This window comes from Myotis davidii, unplaced genomic scaffold, assembly GCF_000327345.1.
Source record: "Myotis davidii unplaced genomic scaffold, ASM32734v1 scaffold1534, whole genome shotgun sequence".
NCBI lineage: Eukaryota > Metazoa > Chordata > Mammalia > Chiroptera > Vespertilionidae > Myotis > Myotis davidii.
The window spans coordinates 660,457-682,868 of NW_006285799.1; the positions used below are offsets into that span (position 1 = coordinate 660,457).

The 22,412-nt window shown below is 40.3% G+C and overlaps 1 protein-coding gene across 1 annotated transcript in view; it reads right to left on the reverse strand.

The window, feature by feature from the left end:
• The window catches only part of UST (uronyl-2-sulfotransferase), a gene marked incomplete at its 5' end in the record, with an annotated part of 252,913 nt that overhangs the window by 93,773 nt on the left and 136,728 nt on the right, over positions 1-22,412 (reverse strand). The window contains 2 exons of the mRNA XM_006756898.2: positions 3,849-3,928; positions 15,078-15,233. Of these exons, the coding sequence (XP_006756961.2) occupies positions 3,849-3,928; positions 15,078-15,233 (236 nt within the window). The remainder of the gene's footprint in view (positions 1-3,848; positions 3,929-15,077; positions 15,234-22,412) is intronic.

The following is a 22,412-nucleotide window of genomic DNA, read 5'->3' on the forward strand; positions in this document are numbered from 1 at the left end:
TTAGACCAAGGTGATTTGGACTCAATTCCCCAGCTAGTCCGGGTGGAAAACATTTGGCCGTGTGTGAGAGAGCACTGCCGCGGGAGACTCCCCCAGTCCATACCAAAGGCTGAAGTTTCTGCGTGCTTGTGTTCATCTCTCCTCTGGCAGGAAAGCTTCCCCAGCGTAACCACAAAAACACTAGACCGGCCTGATACTGTTGTTTTCCATGGTTGAATTAATAAAACTAGATATGGTGAAATGGTTACTTCTAGCTCTATAGCAAGGACAAAGGAGGGATACAGAAGGGTACCTAGATGATGAATAAATGAAATAAGTCAGCTACTGAATAGCCAGAAGCTCACAGGATAGCATTTCTCAACGTGTCTAAACTTCAAGGTAACAATGACCCATTAATGGGGGGGGGGGGGGGGCAGAGGGTGTGCAGAGAATTAAGGAGCAATTCATTTTGATATGGATGCCATACCCTTCAGAAGTTCAGGAAATTCTGGTGCAAAAGAATGTGTGGGGAGAGAGGCCAGACTTTGATTCTTACATTCTGCTCACTAGCAAGTACCTTGTGACACGTTAAGAATGTAAGGAAGATTAGAAATAAAACATCAACAAAGAATATTGGGTTGCAATATCGATTCTTCTCTTAATAACCTCATTATCTTGAAACAATCCAGCCACATGCCTGTCAGCAATGGTCAGGGCAGGTTTATTAGGAGCGGTCAATTATTTCTACGCCTTACAATTCAAAATATAAAACGCACTTTAAAAACACAAGGAAGCCCTCTTAACAAGCCCCAACTTCATTGTTTCTCTCTAATTATATATTTTGGGGCGCTTTTTTTTGTATGCCCACACTTTGCCCATTTATACCTGAGACATTTTCCTGAAATAAATCTATCCCCTTGAAAAAGAAAAAGGTGATTTTTAACTTCCCATGTTCTGTGAGTAGAACATTGTCTTGTAAAGAATGAAAGTTCAATTTGTCATTCTACGCGTTTCCAGAGGTCTTGCACCTAAGGCCCTGGCCCTGTGCATGTGGCTGGGAAGAGGGGTGAGGCTGCTCCCTGGCCCTGTGCATGTGGCTGGGAAGAGGGGTGAGGCTGCCCCCGCAGTTAGCATGATCTTATTAAAGGAGCAGAGCTGGTCAGCTCGGTCTCTGCCTTCGCCTGCTTACAGCCTGGGCTGCCATGCACTGCAGTTCCCATTCGCTGGGTGCTCTCCGTCCCTCTGTTTGTCCTGCTTTTGCTCATGCTGGTTCCTGGGCTGCCAATGTCTTCCCCTTCAACCTGACCAAAGCTGGCCCACCCCTCACATCCCAGCAGCAATGGCTCCTGCTCGCAATGCCCTCCAGTCTTGCTTTTCAGGGTGGAGGGTCCTGCCTCCCACTTCCTCTGGAGGAGACCCTGTGATTTTCTCCTCCAGTTCATCACACTTTGTTGCCACTTCTTCATTAATGGGAGAAGAGTTTACAGTTACCTGGAGGCAAGGACCATGTTTCTCATTCCCTGCAGAAGCCCCAGTCCTAGGGCAGTGTACAGGGGACAGGGGGTCCTCAATAAACATGTGTTTAATTGAACAAAATGGAATGGAGGAGTCATCAGCAGGAGCAGGGCCCTGCCCTCAAAGCATTAGATAGAGACACCAGGAGGCTTCCCACAGCAGGAGCCAACCCCCGGCCAGACTCCTGCCGAGAGGCCTTTCAAAGCCACTTTGACTACATAGAATGTTTTTCTTTCCGGAGAACCTGAAAGGCTTTCCTTCATGTGCTTAGGGCATCCCTGTAAGGTGGTAGTGGCAGGAACTGCCCTACTTTACAGATAGAAAAACAGAGACCCCCCAAGAGGTTAAACTGCTCGCCCAGAATCATGGTCAGTGAGAAGGTCTAACACCCAGACCAACACTGTCTGCTGCAGATGTGGGGTCTTCTAAAGGTATTTATCTTTTTTCTTTCTTTCTGAATTAAATTAATCAAGATTAAACTCTTGAACAGGTTTTTGACATTAGGGGCCAGGATATAATACAGTCATCGCCCTGGGCCCAGCTCTGCTGCTCCAATGGAGATATGGGCTTTGGCTTGTTATTAGAGTTTTCACTGTCCTGAGCTCATTATTAAGACTTGCTGCACTGCAATTTGTTTTGGTTGTAAAGATTTGACCCTGAAGCAACAGTGAAATGAATCAGGTTGGAGGGCATCCGGGGTGACGCAGAAGGAAGCTCATGAGAAGAGTAAGGGTCAGAGGGGCCGAGCTCGCCGCTGTACAAGTCATAAAAGGCAATGCCTAAAATAGCTAACAAGTCCCCCTTATCTAATTATGTTGAATTATATGTTCTTGGCGGACTGGAAGTGAGAGGCAGGGCACAAACTCAAGACAATCCAGTAGCAAGCAACTTTATAAATGTGGTTGGGGACCAGCTCTCCTGGTGCATGGCCCTGGGCCACTGAGGATAATGTGCAGGTGTCCTATTCACCTCTTCCCTGTCCCAGGAACCTTGGTTAGCAAGCAGGCTGGAAACCTCAGGGGAAGCTTGCTTTCAAAGATAAGGCAGCAAACTCCTCTTTGCTGCTTAATAACTTGCTTTGCTGAATCTCATTCTCTTTACACTTAATTTGCACTGGGCCTGGGGCAAGGCAGGGAAGTCCTTTGAAGACTAAAACCTTCTTCCACCCCCTTAGGTTGATAGGCATCCTGTGGCCGGCAGATCTGGGAACACTCAGGGCCTCCCTGGGTGCCTGGCCCTCAGGGACCATTAGGCCAGCACAAGCCAGTAGGACAATCCAGTGCTTTCTATGGACTTGTGAGGTGCTAGTCCCTATGGGAATAACAGTGAGTTGGTTGATGAGGGAGGCCCAGGGTCCCGGGCTGGTCAGTGGATCTGTCTCTGGACCTAGTGCTCTGCCAGGGGTACAGCTGTGAGCTCAGACATGGGCCAGCGATAGGAGAGAAAGAATCTGAGGACTTCCCATTCACAGCAAAGCCCAGTGACAAGGGAACCCAAGCAAATGAATCCCTGAGTAAGAGAATGCCCAGAACTCACAATTAACAACTTCACAAATCAAGGGTCTAAAAACTTAAATTTGAAAAATTTACATTATTATCAGAAAGTCCCTGCAGACAAAGAAAAAACAGATTCCTAAAATACCCCATCAGCATCAAACATGCAAGGCGTAGACTACAGGTGAATATTAAACAGGCAGGCACTTCACCACTAGGTCATTTCCAGAGTCCTGTGTGGGTTCAAGTTGTACAAAACTGTGCAATGAAATATTTCTGTTAAAATACTTGTGTCTTGCCCTAGCTGGTTTGGCTCAGTGAATAGAGCATCAGCCTTTGGGCTGAAGGGTCCCGGGTTCGATTCTGGTCAAGGGCACATGCAGAGGTTTCGGGCTCGATCCTCAGTAGGGGGCATGCAGGAGGCAGCCGATCAATAATTCTCTTTCATCATTGATGTTTCTAGCTCTCTCTCCTTCTCCCTTCCTCTGAAATCAATAAAAATGTTTTTTTAAAAATAAAATAAAATACCCATGTCTTACTTCCCACGTTATTTCTTTTAGTACAAAATCTGATTTTTTTTTAAAAAAAAGAACTATCAGGTAAAATGGCTTCTCATTAAAAATAATTTCAACTTTTCATAAGATTTGAGATTAGCATTCTAGAAAGAAATGAAGCTTTTGTCCAAATATTTCAAATTTTTGACCCCTTCACAGCAAAAATAACAAGATTTAAAAAGGCTTTTCAAAGGCGATTACATCACCTTGGAAATGAAGGTAGATTTTTAAGTAATTGTTTGTTAGAAGGAGTCTAAGTCCTGAAAATAAATGGAAAAGAAAACCATTAAACGGGAAAATATCTTACCTTGAGAAGTTGAGGAAATGAACATGTCGAGTAAATAAATAGGGCTGTTCGGCAGTACTTATATTTTTAATCAGTTCCATCTATTAAAAAAAGTACAAAATTAGCATATATAGGATCTAATTTTCCAAGCCATATTAAGCTAAAGGTTATCTCCCCAACTCCTTTCATCCTCCCTTACTACCTCCTGGACCAGAGCCAAACAGCTGTGTTTTGTGCAACATTTATGAACTTGACTTATGACTTTTTACTGAATAAAACAGTGCTGTCCAGATTTATAGTCCTGTATTTAATTTAGTTGATTGCTACCATGAAAACAATGTGACATAATAATTAATTTTAACTGGAGAAGTCAGTGTATTGCTGTTCAAAAATGCAAATAAGAAAAATGCCTTTAATTCCTTCCATTAAACTCACACCAAGACAAGAGGTTAATCATTATGTTATATTTCTATAAGGATATTACTGGGAGATGCAGAAATATTTGAAAATCATTTTGCAGAATTTAAAAGTGGGAGTAAAATGAGACAATGCATCATTGTTTTTTCTCTCTGAGTATAAACATTTACAGTAAAGCCAGTATTTCATAGGAAACACACAAAAACCCCCAACGTCTTGGGTTTCTGGTGGGTGGTCATCTGAATTATTTATTTACCATTATCGGCAAGGCAAGACGTAGTTTATATTCATATAAACTAACATTTATGGTCTTCTGGAACATGTCACGATACAGAAAACATTCAGTAAAATCTCTTGGAAATTCCAAGCATTCTTATGACTCCCTGGCTTCCTAAATTCTACTTTCCTTAGATTTCCTAATTGGCTCCATCAAAACTGACACACTGTGGAATTTTTAAGAGGCACATTGAAAATGGCTACTCTGGAAGTACATCACAAGTCTAGCATTTCATATTTTATGAATTAGTTCAAGTTGAAAACTGGAAAGAAAAACGGGCATTCACATGGTAAGCGCGGCAGCAGCAACAACAATAAAACCAGAGCTTGGAACTCCACGTGTCTCAAGCAGGAGAGAGAGCCTGGTCTTGCCTTGGTGCCTCCTGTCTAGTGTACAGTGACACACATACAACGCTCAGTAAATATCTGTTAAATAAATTAACTCCAACTAGCACATGCTTTATAGATGCTACACTCGGATGCCAATGTCTGATCCTTTTATTAGATATTCATGCTCACAATGGTTGTTTGAAGATATGAAATTGAATTTTAAAGTAAATGACTTGCCATTTCAAAACCCTGTGCTTTTGTTCGTCAGTGGCAGACACGGGTAAATAATGATCTGTCTAGGCTTGGGCATAAAAGGAAATTGAAATCTGGCTCTTTACTGTTTACCCTCTCACCCTCCCGCCCCCCTCCACATGCCCTTGGTGCTTGTTTTTGGTAATAAAACTTCTTGCTTAGTCACATTGCAGATTTTAATTTTTGATGGATCAACCAATAGAATTATTGATTTAGAAGCACAACCAAATGTCCCTGAGGATGTCTGCTTAGAAGCATAACTCTTTACTGTGTGTGTGTTTAATACAAACACCACTTAATGCCTTAATCTCTAGACTATTTTTATTCAGGTATTTCTCTGCACACACAAAAGCAATATGAGAAATCCCTCTAGAATTAACAAGAAGACTGGAAAAACAGGTCATAATAAAAAACCAATTCTTTCATATATTCAACATTATATTATATTCTCTAAACACATGTCAACGTGTTATACTTAATGGAAGAACAGTATGTGGTTAGATTCTGAGAACTGTGTCACAATAGTCATAAAGCTGTCTAGTTCACAAGGAAAAATTGATTAGCAGTGACAATGCATAAGTCTTTCTAGACATATCTTCAAACATAGCATAAAGGTATGAATGTTCATGTTTATTGCCTTAGTACAGTGAAGTGAGAGCTCACTTCAGCTCTCATACATTCTGTCACTGCTCAGCAAATTGTAAAGCTCCTTAGGAAGTTCCACAAGCACAGGTTTAGGGCATTATGTTCAAGGTGTCATTTGATTGTTTAAACAAATACTAAGACTCTCCTCATTTCTAGTGATAAGTGATGGTCTCCTGAACCCCTGCTGCCTATCACCTGAGTTACCCGTCTTGGTCCTCCCACCATTGTTCTTGCCTGAGTCCTATCTGCGTGGGGGGCATCATGGGTGGCAATGCACTACCTAACATCATCACAGAAGCTACCTGTCCTTCTTTTCCTTGGCTCATTTACTGATTCCACTGCATACATTCATTCATTCAGCATTTATTGGGCAATTCCTAGGCCCCGGAGATGAAAACATGTAAATAAGGTCAGTGGGAAGACATTTAAAGACAAGACAGTGGAATGCATCCTAATGGTGTCCCTAAACCTACCATGACACAAGCCGCATTCTTGGTCCTCACCCATCTTTACTCCTTATAGCTTATTTCATCTCTGAAGAGTCTGTTTCTGGTCAATGGTATTCTCTATATGCTCACATTTGATCTGGGTCTTTCCTGAATTTCCATATTCAATCCCTTGATGCGTTACATTGATTTTACCTTTGCTATCTGACTCTCAAGACAACACTCCTTTGGCCAAACTAGACCCCTCCTTATTCTTTCCTTACACATGTCCGAGCTTGACTATAGGCACCTCTTCTGGAATATTCTTCCTCTTCTCTTTGCATGTCCAAATCCTAACTGCTGTTTACATTAGACTAAATTGACCACCTCCATCAAGTACACTTTCTGGATCTCTCATTCAACATCCATTGAGTTTCATCTCTCTGTCAGGCAATGTATTGCTTGGGGCCGTGGCTATAGAGATAAACTATTTTGTTCTTGTTCTCAGGAAGCTCAGATATGTGGACCAGTTGGACTAGCAGGCAGGTAACAGCACATGATAACCACCATGGGTAGAAGGCACAGAGATGAGGCACTTATCCCTACTTGAAGATGGAGAGGTAATATTTCCCTAATGAGGTGTTTCTGAGTGGTTTGCAAGGACCCACAGGAGTTAGCAAGTGAAGAAAGGGACCCCTGGCCTTTCAGAAAGAGTGAACAGCAGAGGCAAAGGACAAACATGAAGTGATAGGGATATTAAAACTACCAGGACCTTCCATGTGCCAGAGGTCTGGCATGGGATCAGTAAGGCAGCAGATAAGACTAGAGAGGGAGGGAGGAACCAGGTAATTGAGGGCCCTACAGATCACATGAGGGATCTTGACTCTTATTCAATGGGGTATCCACAGCTAGAAAGGATTTTCTTTTTTCTTCCAGATTTGAGGTCAAGGTGGAGAATGTGAAGAACAAAGGTAAGGTTAAGAGACAGAAAGCTTAGTTAGGAAGACCAAGTGGGCAATAATCCCAACAGGAGATGATGAGGTCATGAACTAGGACAGCGCTTCTTATTGTGGTCCTCGGAGCAGCAGCATTGGCATCAAGTGGAAACTTATTAAAAATGCACATTCTCAGGCCCTACCCCAGACCTACTGAATTAGAAGGAACTCTGGGGTTTGGGCCCATCAATAAGTGTTTTCACAAGCCCTCCCGGAGATTCTAAGGCATAAAAGTTTGAGAACCACTGAATGAGGTCAATGGAAGTGAAGATGAATGAAGAGGTTTAGGGATATTAAGGAGGAAGGATCTGCTGAGCTTTGCATACAGCTGATGGCAGAAGGGAAGGAGAGCCAGTGGTCGAAGAGCTTCCTTCTCAGAGTCCTGGCTTGGATCTGAACATGGCGCCCATTTGAGGAGATGGGAAAGGCTGCAGGAGAAACAAACCCGGCTGCAGAAGTGAGGGGGAAGGGGTTTGGTTTTAAACATCTTTGGCTAGAAATGACATTGCCTTCCTTGACTTCCCATGGCACTTTGAGGATTTCCCAAGACATGAACTTTTTCTGTTTTTTTATAGTTGACTTTGTGTGCTAGCTTTGAACCAGGTTGTAAGCTCCCTAAGGGCTGCAGTCAGTCCTGATGTATTCCCCCCAGAAAACCAAGCCTAGGTATCGGCACAGAACATATACCCCTTAATTGTTTATGCAATAAAGATGCTCCCATTAGAAAAATATTTTTGGGGTCAAGAGATGTACAGTTCACTGAAGACAGAATTATCACTCAAGCCTTGAGTTTGGCCTTTCTTGGACAAACCTGTGCATCCATTACCCCGGTGGGGCTACAAGTTTTACATTACAGCATCTAGGACACAACAGCAAACAAACTACCATTTCCTGGGCTGCACACTGCATCTAGAAGCTACTGTACCTAGAAGCTCTTTATACATATGCTGTCATTTTATTCTCAAATGACTCCATAAGTTAAGCATTGTTATCCACATTTACAGATTAAGAAACTGAGGCACAGAAAGGCTACCTAGATGGTGTACGGTCTTGTTGCTAGAAAAAAGTGGACCAGGATTCAAATTCAAGTCTGTCTGACACCAAAAGTCCTGTTCTTCATCACTGATGTGCAATTTACTCACTGTTCCCACTGTTACTTGATTCATACATAACCTCTTAAAATGGGAAGGAGGGACTGGTTAGCAAAATAAATCTGGAGAATAAAGAGGATTTATAGGAATATAAATTTTCTACCTTGCATGTGATTTGCTGAAAATTAAAATGAAATTATAATAGGTGGGAAAGCATTAATAATAAAAAATAAGAGCATTAATATTATCAGAGATATATTTTTAAAAGTTCTAGGTGGGAAACACTTTATCTTATAACAAGAGTAGGAATGAAATTAAAATGCTAACGAGAGAGAAAGAGAGAGAGAGAGAGAGATAACAGTGTAATGGGATATGTCTAAAGGAAGTAGTGCATCTGGGAATGAGATAGAACTGAGGTTTTAACAAAAAGGTGAGAATCAAACAGAATTTATAATGCAGAGGATATGCCAGGAAGTAGCTTCTAATCTTTTGCTTTCAATCTAACTGGGAAGGTAGAACAGAAAACCTTTACCTGCAGTTGTACAAACACAGCTAGTTAGTAGAAGACTTTGCTCCTGACTTCTTTAGGAAATAATGCCAGCCCTCATGGTAATGACCCTACTCAGGTCTGAATTCCTGTGTGCCTCGGGAACAACTAGATCTAGATGTCCTATAATTTTGCAAAACATCTTAAACGAAAGAAAAGACATGTTTTTTTTTAACACATCAAAGCCCAGTAAGAAGTAGCTCAGAGGACAACTCCGTGGCCCTCTAACCTCAGAGGCCAGAAGGATGTCTGTAGGCTCAGGTTACCTTTCTCTCTACCTCCTGCATAGAGAAGCCCTTCTGGGTCAGAGGCAGGATGGTCTTCCCACCTTCAGGGCTGTGCAGTCAGTGCAAGAAACAAATGCCTGCGTGGAGAAGATGTCCACCAGGGGGCGGAATGACATGAGCAAGGCAAAGAAGCTGGGTCTGAATAGTAGAGAAAATCAATCTCCCCACAATTGCAAAGAGAGGGAATTTTGTTTTGTTTTTTAATTTTTCAGGCCTTGTTGCTTCTACTTTTTTTCCTTTGCTTTCAACCAAGTTTTCATTAAAAGACTCAGCTTTTGTCTCTAGGATTCAAGATAAGATCTTGTTTGCAGAGCTGGATGAGCACATCCCTATGACCTGGAAATGGACTCCCTTAATTTTTTTGGTGTGATTCCAAGGTTTAGTGGGAGTAGCTCTGATGCCTGTGGACACTGTCCCTCCTATTCTAAAGTCAGGAAACTCTGAGGGTCATTCGAAGGAGACTTTTCCAAAAGGTCTCAAGTAAGGGTAAGGTTCCTGGGAGAAGCGTGCAGGCTCCTGAGGAGATAGCACTCAATAAGACCTCGGAGGACACGTGAGCTCTTCAGAGGTTTGAGGGATTCTCGGGTGAAAGAGGACTTTTTCTTGCTTCATGGCAGATTCACTTTATTAAAAGGAAAACTTTCCAATAATTAGAACTTTCTATGCAATGCTTGCTCACCAGAATTGTGAATGGGGATCCCCTCATGAGTTTCTCCCCTCCCCCACAAAGATACCTAGGTTCCACTGTGAAGAGTCTAACTCAGTACTTTGTAGTAGGACCTAGAAACCTATCTCCCAAGAGGATTTTGCGATCCATTGTGCTTAAGAATAATATTTTAATGGTTTCCCACTGCCCACTAAATACTGTTCTAGTTCCTGAGCCTAGCATTGAAAGTTCTCAGGGTTCCACTCAACTTCACTTCCAAGCCTTCTTCTCCCACATTCTTCTTGAAGATCTGGTGCTTCCTATAAAATGGGGTGGTAATACTTTCCTAATTACGCTGCTTAAAGGATTAGAAATAAGATGCACACCTATCCGGTGTGCTCTCTGGGGCTCAATAGACAGCGCTCACGGTAGGTGCCCAATGAATAGCCGTCAAAATGAAGGAAAAAACAACGAAGTGACCTGTTTCAAAATGAATGAATGAACCTTTACCTTTCAAGGAAGACCGGCTGGCCCTGCCTTGGGGAGGCCTGGGAGGAATCCCCGTGGTCTCTAGACCTTTTCCAAATCTACCATGGTTTCTGTAGGTGAGTTTTGTTTCTTAGAGTTGCATTGCTTTACAGCCACAGTGAGATTGAGAACTGGCAGGGAGGAGAGCAATGGGGAAGGGGAGTTTAAAACACTGTAAAGAAATTCTGTCTTTGACCAAGAGGCTAAAACAATCAAGAGCACACGAGGCGCATAGGTCCTCTGTGTCTTCCACCCTTTAAATACTTTTCAGCATCTTCATAGCTGCTTAAAAGTGTCCCAGGAGATATGATCTCCAGCTGTGGGGTGCGCTGGAGAGCCACACACAGGGGAGGGAGCTTATAAAGAGTTCCCTGCCAACGGAGATGGGGAAGCACTACATGAAAGCCAGTTAAACAAAGTTTTAATGGAAAGAATCCCCATTCTTTAAAGTGTGAATAATCATTGTGAATCTCCTAGAGGGGGACAAAGGGCCAGCAGTTCCCATATTTGTTTAATCATGGTAGTTTCTTTTATTTTTATTTTTTGGTGTCTTAGGGGACTAAGACTCCCAGGATGGATCTTAGGAAAATGTCATAGTTTTGACAGGGATTCTTAACCCCACCGGCACTACGGAATCTCCTGTGGTACATGACTATTATTTTTAAAAGACGTTTTCTGGGCTCCACCAGGAAACACTTCAGGGGAACGGCCATTGCAACTGTGTGTTTCAAAGGCTTTGCTGGAGATTCTGCGGTGCAGCTAGAATGATAACCACTGCCTCAGAAGGGCTGTTGGGTTCAGGAGGGCCTAAGTTCAAGTGCAGGTGCCACAGGGAGTCATCCTGTCCTATCCTATCCTATCCTATCCTATCCTATCCTGAAAGTGACAATCTGATTGTTTTAGCTTTCTCATACCTGCACACTGGTTTTAGGTCCAAAAGACTTAAGTAAAATAATGAAGTAAAACAATTACCATGGAGTAAATACTGTTTCCAATTTTGTAATCCTAAGTAGCTTCAATATAAATAAGAGAGTAAAACTATTTTTTTCTTCATCTTTTGGGCTCCTATACCAACCCTTCTCCAACAAGAATGCAATAATTTTGAATTCCTATGTCTATGATATGCCTGCAACACGTTGACTTTCATTGTCCTGAGAACAATGTTCTAAAAAATAGCGTCAGACCATTAACAAAAATGGTTATGAGTCCTTTGGAAATCACACCCCATGTCTTTCAAAGTGTATGCAATTCCACGAGATTATCTAAGCGAGCCCAAGAAATCGAAACCTGGTTTTAGAGCGTAAATGAAATGATGTCACCATGGTTTGCATCAATGCCCTGAAAGTTCTGACATTTGGCCTTCAGCAGCTGTCCTTGCTTTTCTGTTGGGGCGGAGTTTTCTTAAATAGTAACTTCAAAGGTATTTCTATGTCTCCGTGGCAGATGTAATGGGATTTTTATAGGCATTCTAACATTTGGTGTCTGCATGCTCCCTTTCCTTTTTAGTAATCCCTTCAGTGTCTTATGTTATTAAATACTGTGTACATTTTTAAAATTTAGTGGAGACAGAGAGAGAGAAAGAGAGAGAGGGGGTGGAGAGAGAGAGAGAGAGAGAGAGAGAGAGAGAGGTGTGACAGCTACCCTATAGTGAGAAATGTATGCATGGGCATGAATTTGACTCTGGCCAGAGTGGGGTGCCCATGTCTATGAATGAAATGGTATAGATAATTCAAGTCTCATAAGTGAATAGCATTCCAAAGTTCATTTGTAAGTCAGTAGTTTGGAACCTGGAACACATTTCCTCATAAAATCAATGTTCTACATGGTGGATAGAGTCCTGGGCCAGCCCACAGGAGCCAGTCTATTCTGCACCTGAAGTAAAGTGTTATTAACTCCATAGAACAATGTTTCCATGGGAACACATTTTCAGAGTTCTACTGTTTAATGTTGAGAACCACTGACTTTAAAAATTTTAACTCCTCTCCTAAATCACTCCCCCAACCCTTTCCTTTAATAAATTATCAAGAAGAGGAGCTATTCATACCACAAATTAGTTCTTGAATATATTAGGTTAAAATAATATTTTTTCTCCGCTTGTTTTATGCACTTTGAAACTTTAGTAAAAGAATACATATAATAAGGAAAAGAGTTTCTTTAAACATTCTTAAGCTACTTCAAACTTGGTTTCTTGTCATGCCATATCCTGGCTCCCTCTGCGTGTCACAGCCCGGTCAGCGAGCTGCACAGAGGCCACTGTCACTATCGTTTGCTTTTACATCGAAATTGCTTATTTGTTTTTCCTACCATATCTTTACCTTTCCCTTGAGTTTTTAAAACTTGCCTTATAATTTAATAGGAATCTGGAGTAACTACGTAATGAAATATATTCTGGTTCATACTGACCACAGGAATCAGAAATGTTTAACTGCACTACAGAGAGACTATGCTAGAAGTTGTATAAATATATCACAGAATCACAGGGCTGGAAAGAACCTTAAGAGATTGTCTAGTCTATTCGCTGGCTTCCAGACAAGCCAATCATTCCAAACAGATGAGAGCTTACTTCTATTTTAGAGGACAAAGATGACTTTGTCTTTAACCCTTCTCTAGAGGCAGCAATTTATACACCTTTATTCAATTACTGTTAAATTTTCATCTAAATCTTTCTCGTGACAGTTGCAACTGTATTTTACTTTCTCCAGACGGTTCCTCGTAGGAAACAAAGTAGGTTTGTTTATTTGTGAACATCACACAGTATATTTAATGTTATATTTTGTGCTCTCTCTTCTAGGGCATTCCCGAACATCTCAATGTCTAACATTTCAGTTACCTTGCTGTATTGTTTGCATCTCATCAGCAGTGGGAACTGAAATTGAGCTGCTGTGTTTTATGAGGCTTCTGAGAACTGGGCATAGTTTCCACACATAGCAATATTTAGGTGTAATCTGATAGGCAGACTCAAGTACTCCAAGGAAAACCAAATTTCATAATTATAATAAAATTGCAACTACATGGGCTATTAATGAACAGTCACTTTCTTTCAGGTAGTGAAAAGGACATGACCAGCCTCCTCATATTTGCTCTTCAATCAGAAAAGGAAATCTGAGAACATACCCCTATTAAACTCATTAATAAAATGTGATATCCTTAAATGTCACCAAATATAATTTTTCTATTGACAGCCTACTATAGAAACTTCAAGGGATAATCTCAAAATATTTATTGTTGATTGACTCTTTGGACTTGATACTCAGAGACTCTTTAGTGGAAGTTTTCAAAGGAGTGGACATATTGATCTCTCTATTATGGGAGACACTAAATATATTGGCTCATTGCAAGTCCTGTTGGTTATGTTTCTGTCTTAAAAACTGCCTCAACGTCCCCATGAAAAAAGAGAAATAAAGGCCATTGTAAATTCCCTTTCTTTGTGAGGCTTTGCCAGAAAGAAGTGGACATGGGTGGAAATTTCCATAATTGTGGCCTCAACCTGATAGTAAACCACGTGTTTTATTTATTCTCCAAACTTAGAAAATCATTGGGTGGTGTGATGGTTAATGTTATGTGTCAACTTGACTGGCCAAGGGAGGCCCAGATTACGCAAAATTTCTGGGGGTGTCTGTGAGGCTGTTTCTGAATGAGATTAGCATTTGAATTCATGGACTTAGTAAAGGAGATTGTTCTTCCAATGTGGGTGTGCATCACCCAATCTCTTAACGGCCTGAATAAAACAAAATGTGGAGAAAGGAAGAATTTGCCCCCTTTTCCCTGCCTCACTGTTTAAGCTGGAACATTTCATTTTATAACTTCGACTGGGACTTACAGCATTGGCTCCTCTGGTTTTCAGGCCTTTGAACTCCATTACACCAATGGCTTTGCTGCGTCTCCAGCTTACAGGTGGCAGATCATGGGACTTCTCAGTCTCCATTATTGTGTGAGCCATTCCTCATAATAAATCTCCTTTTATATCTATTTATTGATAATTGATAGATATCTCCATCCTACTGGTTCTGTTCTCTAGAAAACCCTGCCTTATACTGGTGGCTATTCATCCATCCTTAAGTACTAAAGGCACAGAAGCCAAATTTGTGAGATAAGCTAACAAACTTGACCCTGTAAAATGACCTTGAGAGCAGTAGGCCTAACTGTGCTATATCAGCAAAGTGCCCCAATAGAGACTATGGACTCTACTTTTGTATAAGCTTATAAAGTAGAATCTGTTTGCATAGCTTCCAGGCAGAATGTAGAGCAGACTTTACCACTGGTATGTCTACTTGTATGGCTCGGCTATATTGTGACAGAACTGTCCCTGGGAAATGGGATGATTCTTTTGCTACCACTGAATATGCCAAATGCTGCTGTGGAAGTGCAAGATCCCCTGAGCTGATCATAACAGGAAGCTTTTGCCCCCATCGACCAGTCAGGTTCCTAGGATACTTGTGAGCAAATATAGAAGAAGAAATATTAAAATAAATCTTTCTTATTTTTGCCATCAGGATGTCAGCATTATTTACAGCTCAGTGGTGTAACGATCTGAGATTTATGCATTGCTACTTTTAGCTAAGTAAACAATGATGAGTGCACACTGTCCTTTGGTCTAACAAAAGTATCCCTTCTCGGAAACTTCCTGGCTTAAAGACCACCACCAGAACACTTAACTTAAACTTCCTTCCACACGCTGACAAATATACAGTATGAAGTTGCAAATCCGGTATGCATCCATCAGGGTTTGAAGGATGTCCTGTAAGGCACCCACTAATTACACCAATGAATTGAAGCAAAGTACAGTTTAACCATGGCCAAATACAACTTACTTGTTCATTTTTAGTAAGCCTGGTTTTGTTGTGAATGTCCGACGTGACCAAATTAAATCCGTGCTTCTCTGACAAGATTCTCAGAAGCAAGACCACAGTGCGACTCCCACACTTGCCAACTCTGTTGTACACCACCTGGCTGGGGAAGGGCAGCACCTGGGAAGGAATGAGAGAGCACATAGAGACTTTGGGGTTAAAATACTCAAGATTCTTCCCTCAACTTCAGAACAATAAATGTTTAATCAACCTACACGCAAAGGATCTGCATGAATTTAATGAGAGAACAGAAGTGATGAATTCGTATTTACCTTCACAGTGTAACTCGAAGGAAGGCTGGACTCATTGTCTCACTGTCTACACTGATACAAAAAACTGGTCTGATTTCATGCCACCTATAAGATTGCTCATGGAACTTGCTTTTCTTAGAAACAAAATAGATAAATATGTGCTTTAATGATCACATTCTTTTGCAAGTTGTATTATGCTTTATTAAAACTTACTGTATAGAGTGCTGAAGGAAAAACATAGCAATTTTAAATTATGTAGACATAATTTACATATAATAAAATTCACTCTTTAAAGTGGACAATTTAGTATATTCACCAAACTGTGAACCATCGCTGCTATCTAACTCCAGAACACTTGGTCACCCCGAAAGAAACTCTATACCCATTAGCAGTCACTTTTCGTTTCCTCCACTACTCGGGCCCCTTGAGAGCATTTATTCACTTTCTGTCTCTATGGTTTTGCCTCTATCATTTTGGCCATCTCTTTTAAATGGAAATATAAAATATGTGGCTTTTTGTGTCTGGCTTCTTTCATTGAGCATAATGTTTTCAAGGTTCATCAATGTTGTAGTATGAATCAGTTAAGTACTTCATTCCTTCATATGGCTGAATAATATTACATTGTATTTTGTTTATATATTCGTCAGTCAATGGACATTTGAATTGTTTCCACTTCTTGGCTAGTAGGAATAATGATGCTATAAACATTTGTGTGTAAGTTTTTATGTGGACATATGTTTTTGATTCACCTTGAACATATCCTAGGAGTGAAATTGCTGGATCATATGGTAACTCTATGTTTAATTTTTTGAAGAACTGCCAAACTCTTTTTAATACAGCTGCACCATTTTATATTTCCACTAGCACCACATGAGCCTTCCAATTTCTCCACATCCTTGCCACCACTTGGTATTGCCTGGTTTGTTCTTTAATGATAGCCATACTAATGGGTTTTAACTGGTATCTCACTGTCATTCTGATTTGCATTTCCCTGATGACCAATAATGGTTGGTGTGTATATTTTTTTATACACTTATTGGCCATTTGTATATTTACTCTAGAGGAATGTCTATTCAAATTATTTTCCCATTTAAAAATTGAGATATTTATCCTTTTATTGTTGAGTTTTAAGAGTTCTATATTTAGTCTGAATTTACAAATATATGGTCTGCAAATATATTCTCTCATTTTATGGGTTGTCTTTCACTTTCTTGATATGGCCTTTGAAGCACAAAAATTTTTAATTTTGATGGAGTCCAATTGGGAGTGATTGGTTGCTTGTGCTTTTAATGTCCTAAGAAACCATGGCCTAAATCAAGGTCACAAAGACATACACTGATATTTTCTCCTAAGAGTTTTATAGGTTTAGTGCTAACATTTAGGCCTTTGATTCATTTTGAGTTAATTTTATGTATGGTACGAGCTAGTGATCTAACTTCATATTTTGCATATGAATATCCTTTTGTCCCAGCACCATTTATTGAAAAGACTATTCTTTCTCCATTTAACTGTGAAATGAAAATCTGCTAACCAAAAATATATGGCTTTATTTCTGGACTCCCAATTCTATTCCATTGATCCTTATGCCAGTATCGCAGTCTTGATTACGATTGCTTTGTTATAGGTTTAAAAATCAGGACGAATGAGTCCCTCCAACTTTGTTCTTCTTTTTCAAGATTGTTTGGGCTATTCTGGACCCTTTGCATTTCCATATAAATGGTAGGATAAGATGGTCAATTTCTGCAAAAAAGGCAGTTGAGATTTTGATTGGAACATAGTGTTGAATATGTGGATCCACCTGGTGACTATTACCATGTTAATAATATTAATCCACGACGGAGGATGTCTTTCCACTTATTTAGTTCTCCTTTGTTTCATTGATGTTTTGCAGTTTCCAGTGTAAAAGCCTTCACTCCTTTTATTATTTTTGATACTATTATAAATGGAATTATCTTCTTAATTTCATTTGGGATGAATTTGTCATGAATAGAGATACAATTGATTTTTCTATATTGATCTAGTATCCTGCAATCTTTCTGGACTCACTTGCTAGCTCTAATAGTTTTTTTAGGGTTATGGCTTTTTAGAGTTTTCTGTATACATGATCATGTCATCTGCAAACAGAGAAAGCTTTACTTTTTCCTTTTCAATATGGATGCCTTTTATTTCTTTTTTTCTATTGTTCAGTTATAATGAACTTGATAGACTTAGAAGCCATTATGAAAAGCATCTGATTAAATATTTATATCCCCAATAAAGATATTATTTCAATTTTGAACACTAGCCTTGAGCAACAATTGACAAATGATATTCCAAGGTTTCTTTCATTCAGCTCATATTAAGACCATAAAAAGGCCCAAAGTTAAAGAATATAATACAACATAAACATACCCTAAACTTACTGTCAGCATGTAGTTTTAAATTTTGTTCTGTAATTGTAGGTTTACTTATTTTCCTGAAATATTTTATATCCAGAGTACCATTTCATAAATTTGGAGTTTAAGGCTAATTGTCATTAGAGTAAAACATAGTATCACTCATTGAGCAACCAGTTCTGTACCATTTTGATATAGTTCTTCCAGTGTGTGTGTGTGTGTGTGTGTGTATGTGTGTGTGTTTTCAATAAGTAAAACATTGTTTATTTAGGGCCAATCAGTATCTCCTATTAGATGTCCTCACAATGCCTAGAATACACCTTGTAGCTATAGAGCAGAGGTGGGGAATGTCCAGCTCTTGGGCCATATAAGGCGCACAAAATCATTTGGTCTAGCCCTGCCAAGGCATTAGGGGTGAGTTAATTCAATGTTTGACCGAATATAGCAGGGTAATTTTTAAGTTGATAATTTTGTATGGCCTGTGAATGATGGTATAAATATTCAAATGGCCCTTGGCAGAAAAAAGTTTCGCCACCCCTGATACAGGGCCTCTATAGACATTGATTGGTTCTCGGCAGCTGGAGGGATTTTTGTTTCAAATTGATTTCAGAAAGGAAGGGAGAGAGAGAGAGAGATAGAAACATCAATGATGAGAGAGAATCATTGATCGGCTACACGCCCCACACTGGGGATCAAGCCACAACACAAGCATGTGTTCTGAACAGAAATCAAACTGTGACCTTCTGGTTTATAGGTCAACACTCAACCACTGAGTCACACCAGCTGGGCCAGCTTGATGGATTTAAATAGACTGTTTGACACTGATTAACTCAATGGTTCTGCTAAAATGTGAGACCAGGAGAAACTTCAAATATAGTTGACCTTCCCGATCAAATGCTAATAAAAGTCATCAAGGTAAAAAGATAGTCATTATAACAGGCCATTTTACTTATGGTTCAATCAGTAAGTATCCAAAAAATCTGTTCCCTGTCACTGACTACAGAAACTCAGATAGTCAGATAACCATTTAGTTCTTAATTATGAGGGTGTGACCCAGGGAAGTAGAACTGGGCTTTATGATTGATGCATTGATATTAATAGTGTTTGTTATTTGGATTTCCATAGTAACCGGTCTGAGGTATGGACTATGGTTGTGATAGAGCTGCCAACATAAACACAAATTTTAATTTCTTTGGAGAAATAAAGTGCCCAAGAATTTGGGTGAATGCATTTTTCCTTGTCTTCTAGCACGCACAGAATAGCAAGGGAGAATTTGTTATAAATGAATTGATGACCTAGAAGTTGTGAGTTACCACATACTAAGTACTTTATTCTAAGAACATAGGTATATCTTAGAAGATTTAAATGAAGAATTGAAGCACTTACTTAGAAACCATAGGTGAAAACAGTTAATATCTCTTGAATTTCTTGGGTAATCCATAGAGTAGTAGGCTTACTATCTATGCCCTTTTGCTAAGAGCTAAAGATGTTATTTAACTTTAGATTATTGGTTAGTTGGATTCTAAAATATGTTCATTTCAATTATTTCATTAGTCTTATGGGAAGCTCCCAAATAGTAGTTGTACATATTTGTTATTTAAAAAGAACATATAAAAAGAAAAATCGCCCTAACCGGTTTGACTCAGTGGATAGAGCGTCGGCCTGTGGACTGAAGGGTCCCAGATTTGATTCCGGTTAAGGGCATGTACCTTAGTTGTGGGCAGATCTCCAGTAGGGGGTGTGCAGGAGGCAGCTGATTGATGTTTCTCTCTCATCGATGTTTCTAACCTTTATCCCTCTCCCTTCCTCTCTGTAAAAAAATAAAATAAAAATATATTTTAAAATATAATAAAAAAGAAGAAAAATCATTGTATTATTCCTGCAGCTCCATCTAAAATAATATGCAAAAAGAAGAGAGAACTTAATATCCCCACTGTGGCTCCATTTTTACTATTTCTTTAAACACTAACATACAGCTACAGAGCATGAACACAGAGCTCTAGGAATCAGTCTTGTGACTTTTGAAGACACGGTATACACTATCACTAACAAAAACCTCTCTCAAATTTAGAGTGAGGCTTTTAAGTCATTTTTAAAAAAGAATCCTGTGGAATGTCCTAGAAATTGACAAATTTAGGCAGGCCAACTCACTGTGTTGATGTTGGACAAAGTATTAAAATTAACAACAGTACAAGTTGATTCATCCCTGCCTTTGGTAGAACTATAGATTTGCTCCTGAAGGTCTGCTTTAAAAATCATTGACATCTTTTATTGGAAGTGTACTTTCTGGAATGATGGTGAGAAAAGGGAATGATCTTTATGAAGGGGTGAGCCTGACCCTGTCCCAGGCTCTGTGCCATGTAAACCCTTTGAATCCTTGTTAACAATACTGAATCAAACAGCATAACTGCCTTCACTCTAGCCGTGCCTTTCTCCAGGACAGTGGTTCTCAACTTGTGGGTCGCGACCCCTCAGGGGGTTGAATGACCCTTTCACAGGGGTCGCTTAAATACATCCTGCATATCAGATATTTACATTACGATTCATAACAGTAGCAAAATTACAGTTATGAAATAGCAATGAAAATAATTTTATGGTTGGGGGTCACCACAACTACAGGAACTGTATTAAAGGGTCACGGCATTAGGAAGGTTGAGAACCACTGCTCTAGGAGTTCAAATTATCCAATAATTTAAGCACCATTAATAGCACCTATGTGACTCCCCTCTATGTCCCACTCTTTCAATAGATGATAGATCCATAGAACAACAGTTTGAGATCTAGAAGCAATTTAGAATAATCTATCATCCACCCACCCCACCCCCACCACCACCCTGTATCAGCCCAATCTGTGTTTGACTTGGCTAGAGCTTTTCTTTATATTGTCTCTTCACCTTCTCAAGTACTCTGTGAGATATATGTTAGGACTATTTTTAGATGTGTAAACTACAGCTGGCAATTTCAAGGTTACAAAGCTCAAGAGTGGAATGTAATAACTAAAGCCCAGTTCCCAGTTCTCCTGAACCCTAGGATGACACTCTATATAATCTATAATAATTAAAGGGTAATATGCTAATTAGACCAGACGTCTTCTGGATGTTCTTCCTGGTGAAGCCGGGGCCAGAGGGAAGCCAGCCCCGGTCCCGGTTGCCTGCGGGCTGCCAGAGGTGGGAAACCTGGGTCCCAGGTGCCGGAGGGAAGCTGGTACAAGCAGCCAGGGGAAGGAAGGCCTACTCTTGCATGAATTTTTGTGCATTGGGCCTCTAGCACACTATAACATCAAAGGGTAGAAAAGTTTGACTTCTGTGATGGAGATAGTATTTTCTTTTGTTACATCTTGAATGTATCCAATCTCATTAAATGTTATGTTTCAATAGTCACCCACCAAGACCAAGATCACTGGCCATACTCATCCACTACCCAGGGCCCTGGAACGCTCAGTTAGTTGGAACCCACAGGAGTGGATTAGCCGGCCTCTTTCTCCTTCCTGAGGATGTACTTTAGTAGCTAATGAAAGCCCAGTGTGTCAAAGCAGCTAATGGGGGAAGAAGAGCAGGAGGATGTAGTCTTCCCTTCACTCCTTCCCCTAACCTATCACAGGAAGTCCAGTCCCAGCTACCTCGGATTCTATGAACCACTTCCACTGGGAAAGGAAAAAGTTGAAAAGAGTCATAGCAAAATGTGCATGAAATCCTAAATGCACTTGACATGTTTATCAAAACAATGCCCTCCAGTGATAATGACTATGAAAAGCCTTCCATAGACTTCTTAAGATCAACCTCAAAAATCCCCATTTTCTTCAATAGATACTTGCAGAAAACTATACCCCAAATCAAACATTCCTTTTACCATTTACACACAAATTTCGAATACTTACTCTTTGGGGGGGGGGTATCCTACAAAGAAGTACACACCAAAGGCCCTCATCACTCACCCCCTCCCCAAATGAATCTTCATTCTTGACAACTATGGTTATAAGAATGTTGTCTGTGGTTTTTATTTTATGACCAATTTGTAGGAGTGAAGGGAGCTCCAAAATAGTTCACTCTATGAATTACATACTTTTATGTCGCCTGCCTTGTAAGTTCTGCACATGCCACATATCCCCAGGGCCTGGCAGGCTTGTGGGGAGCATGCCAATTAAACAGAAGTCTTTCCAAAACCTCTAGCACAGCAGTAACCACCAACAGATGACATCCACAACTTCAATAGCTTATCCCAGCTTTGAAACAGGAATGGGAGAAAGAAGACTTTCCAGGTAAAAAGCAAAGCTGGTCTGGACCAAAACTTTCTATGATTTAAAGGGCTCTCTGGTGACTGGTCTTATTGGAAGAATTACCATTAATCTCACTTTTAAGTCTTTGCAAAATGACACTTAAATACAGTATATTACAAGCTGAGGTTCCCAAATGGCTATATATTTGAATTACCTGTGAACTTTAAAAACTCAAGACTTCTGGGCTCCACTCTAAGACTAACTGAAACGGAGAGTCTAGGACAGTGGTCAGCAAACTGCGGCTCGGCAAGTGTGGCTCTTCCACAAAATACCACGTGCGGGTGTGCACGTACAGTGCGATTGAAACTTGTGGGTCAGGAGGCTGTCCTTCCATGTTAAGCGCAGCCTTTTGAGGAAGTGAGGTCAGGAGAGGGTTGCCTGCGTGGTACTGGAGGGG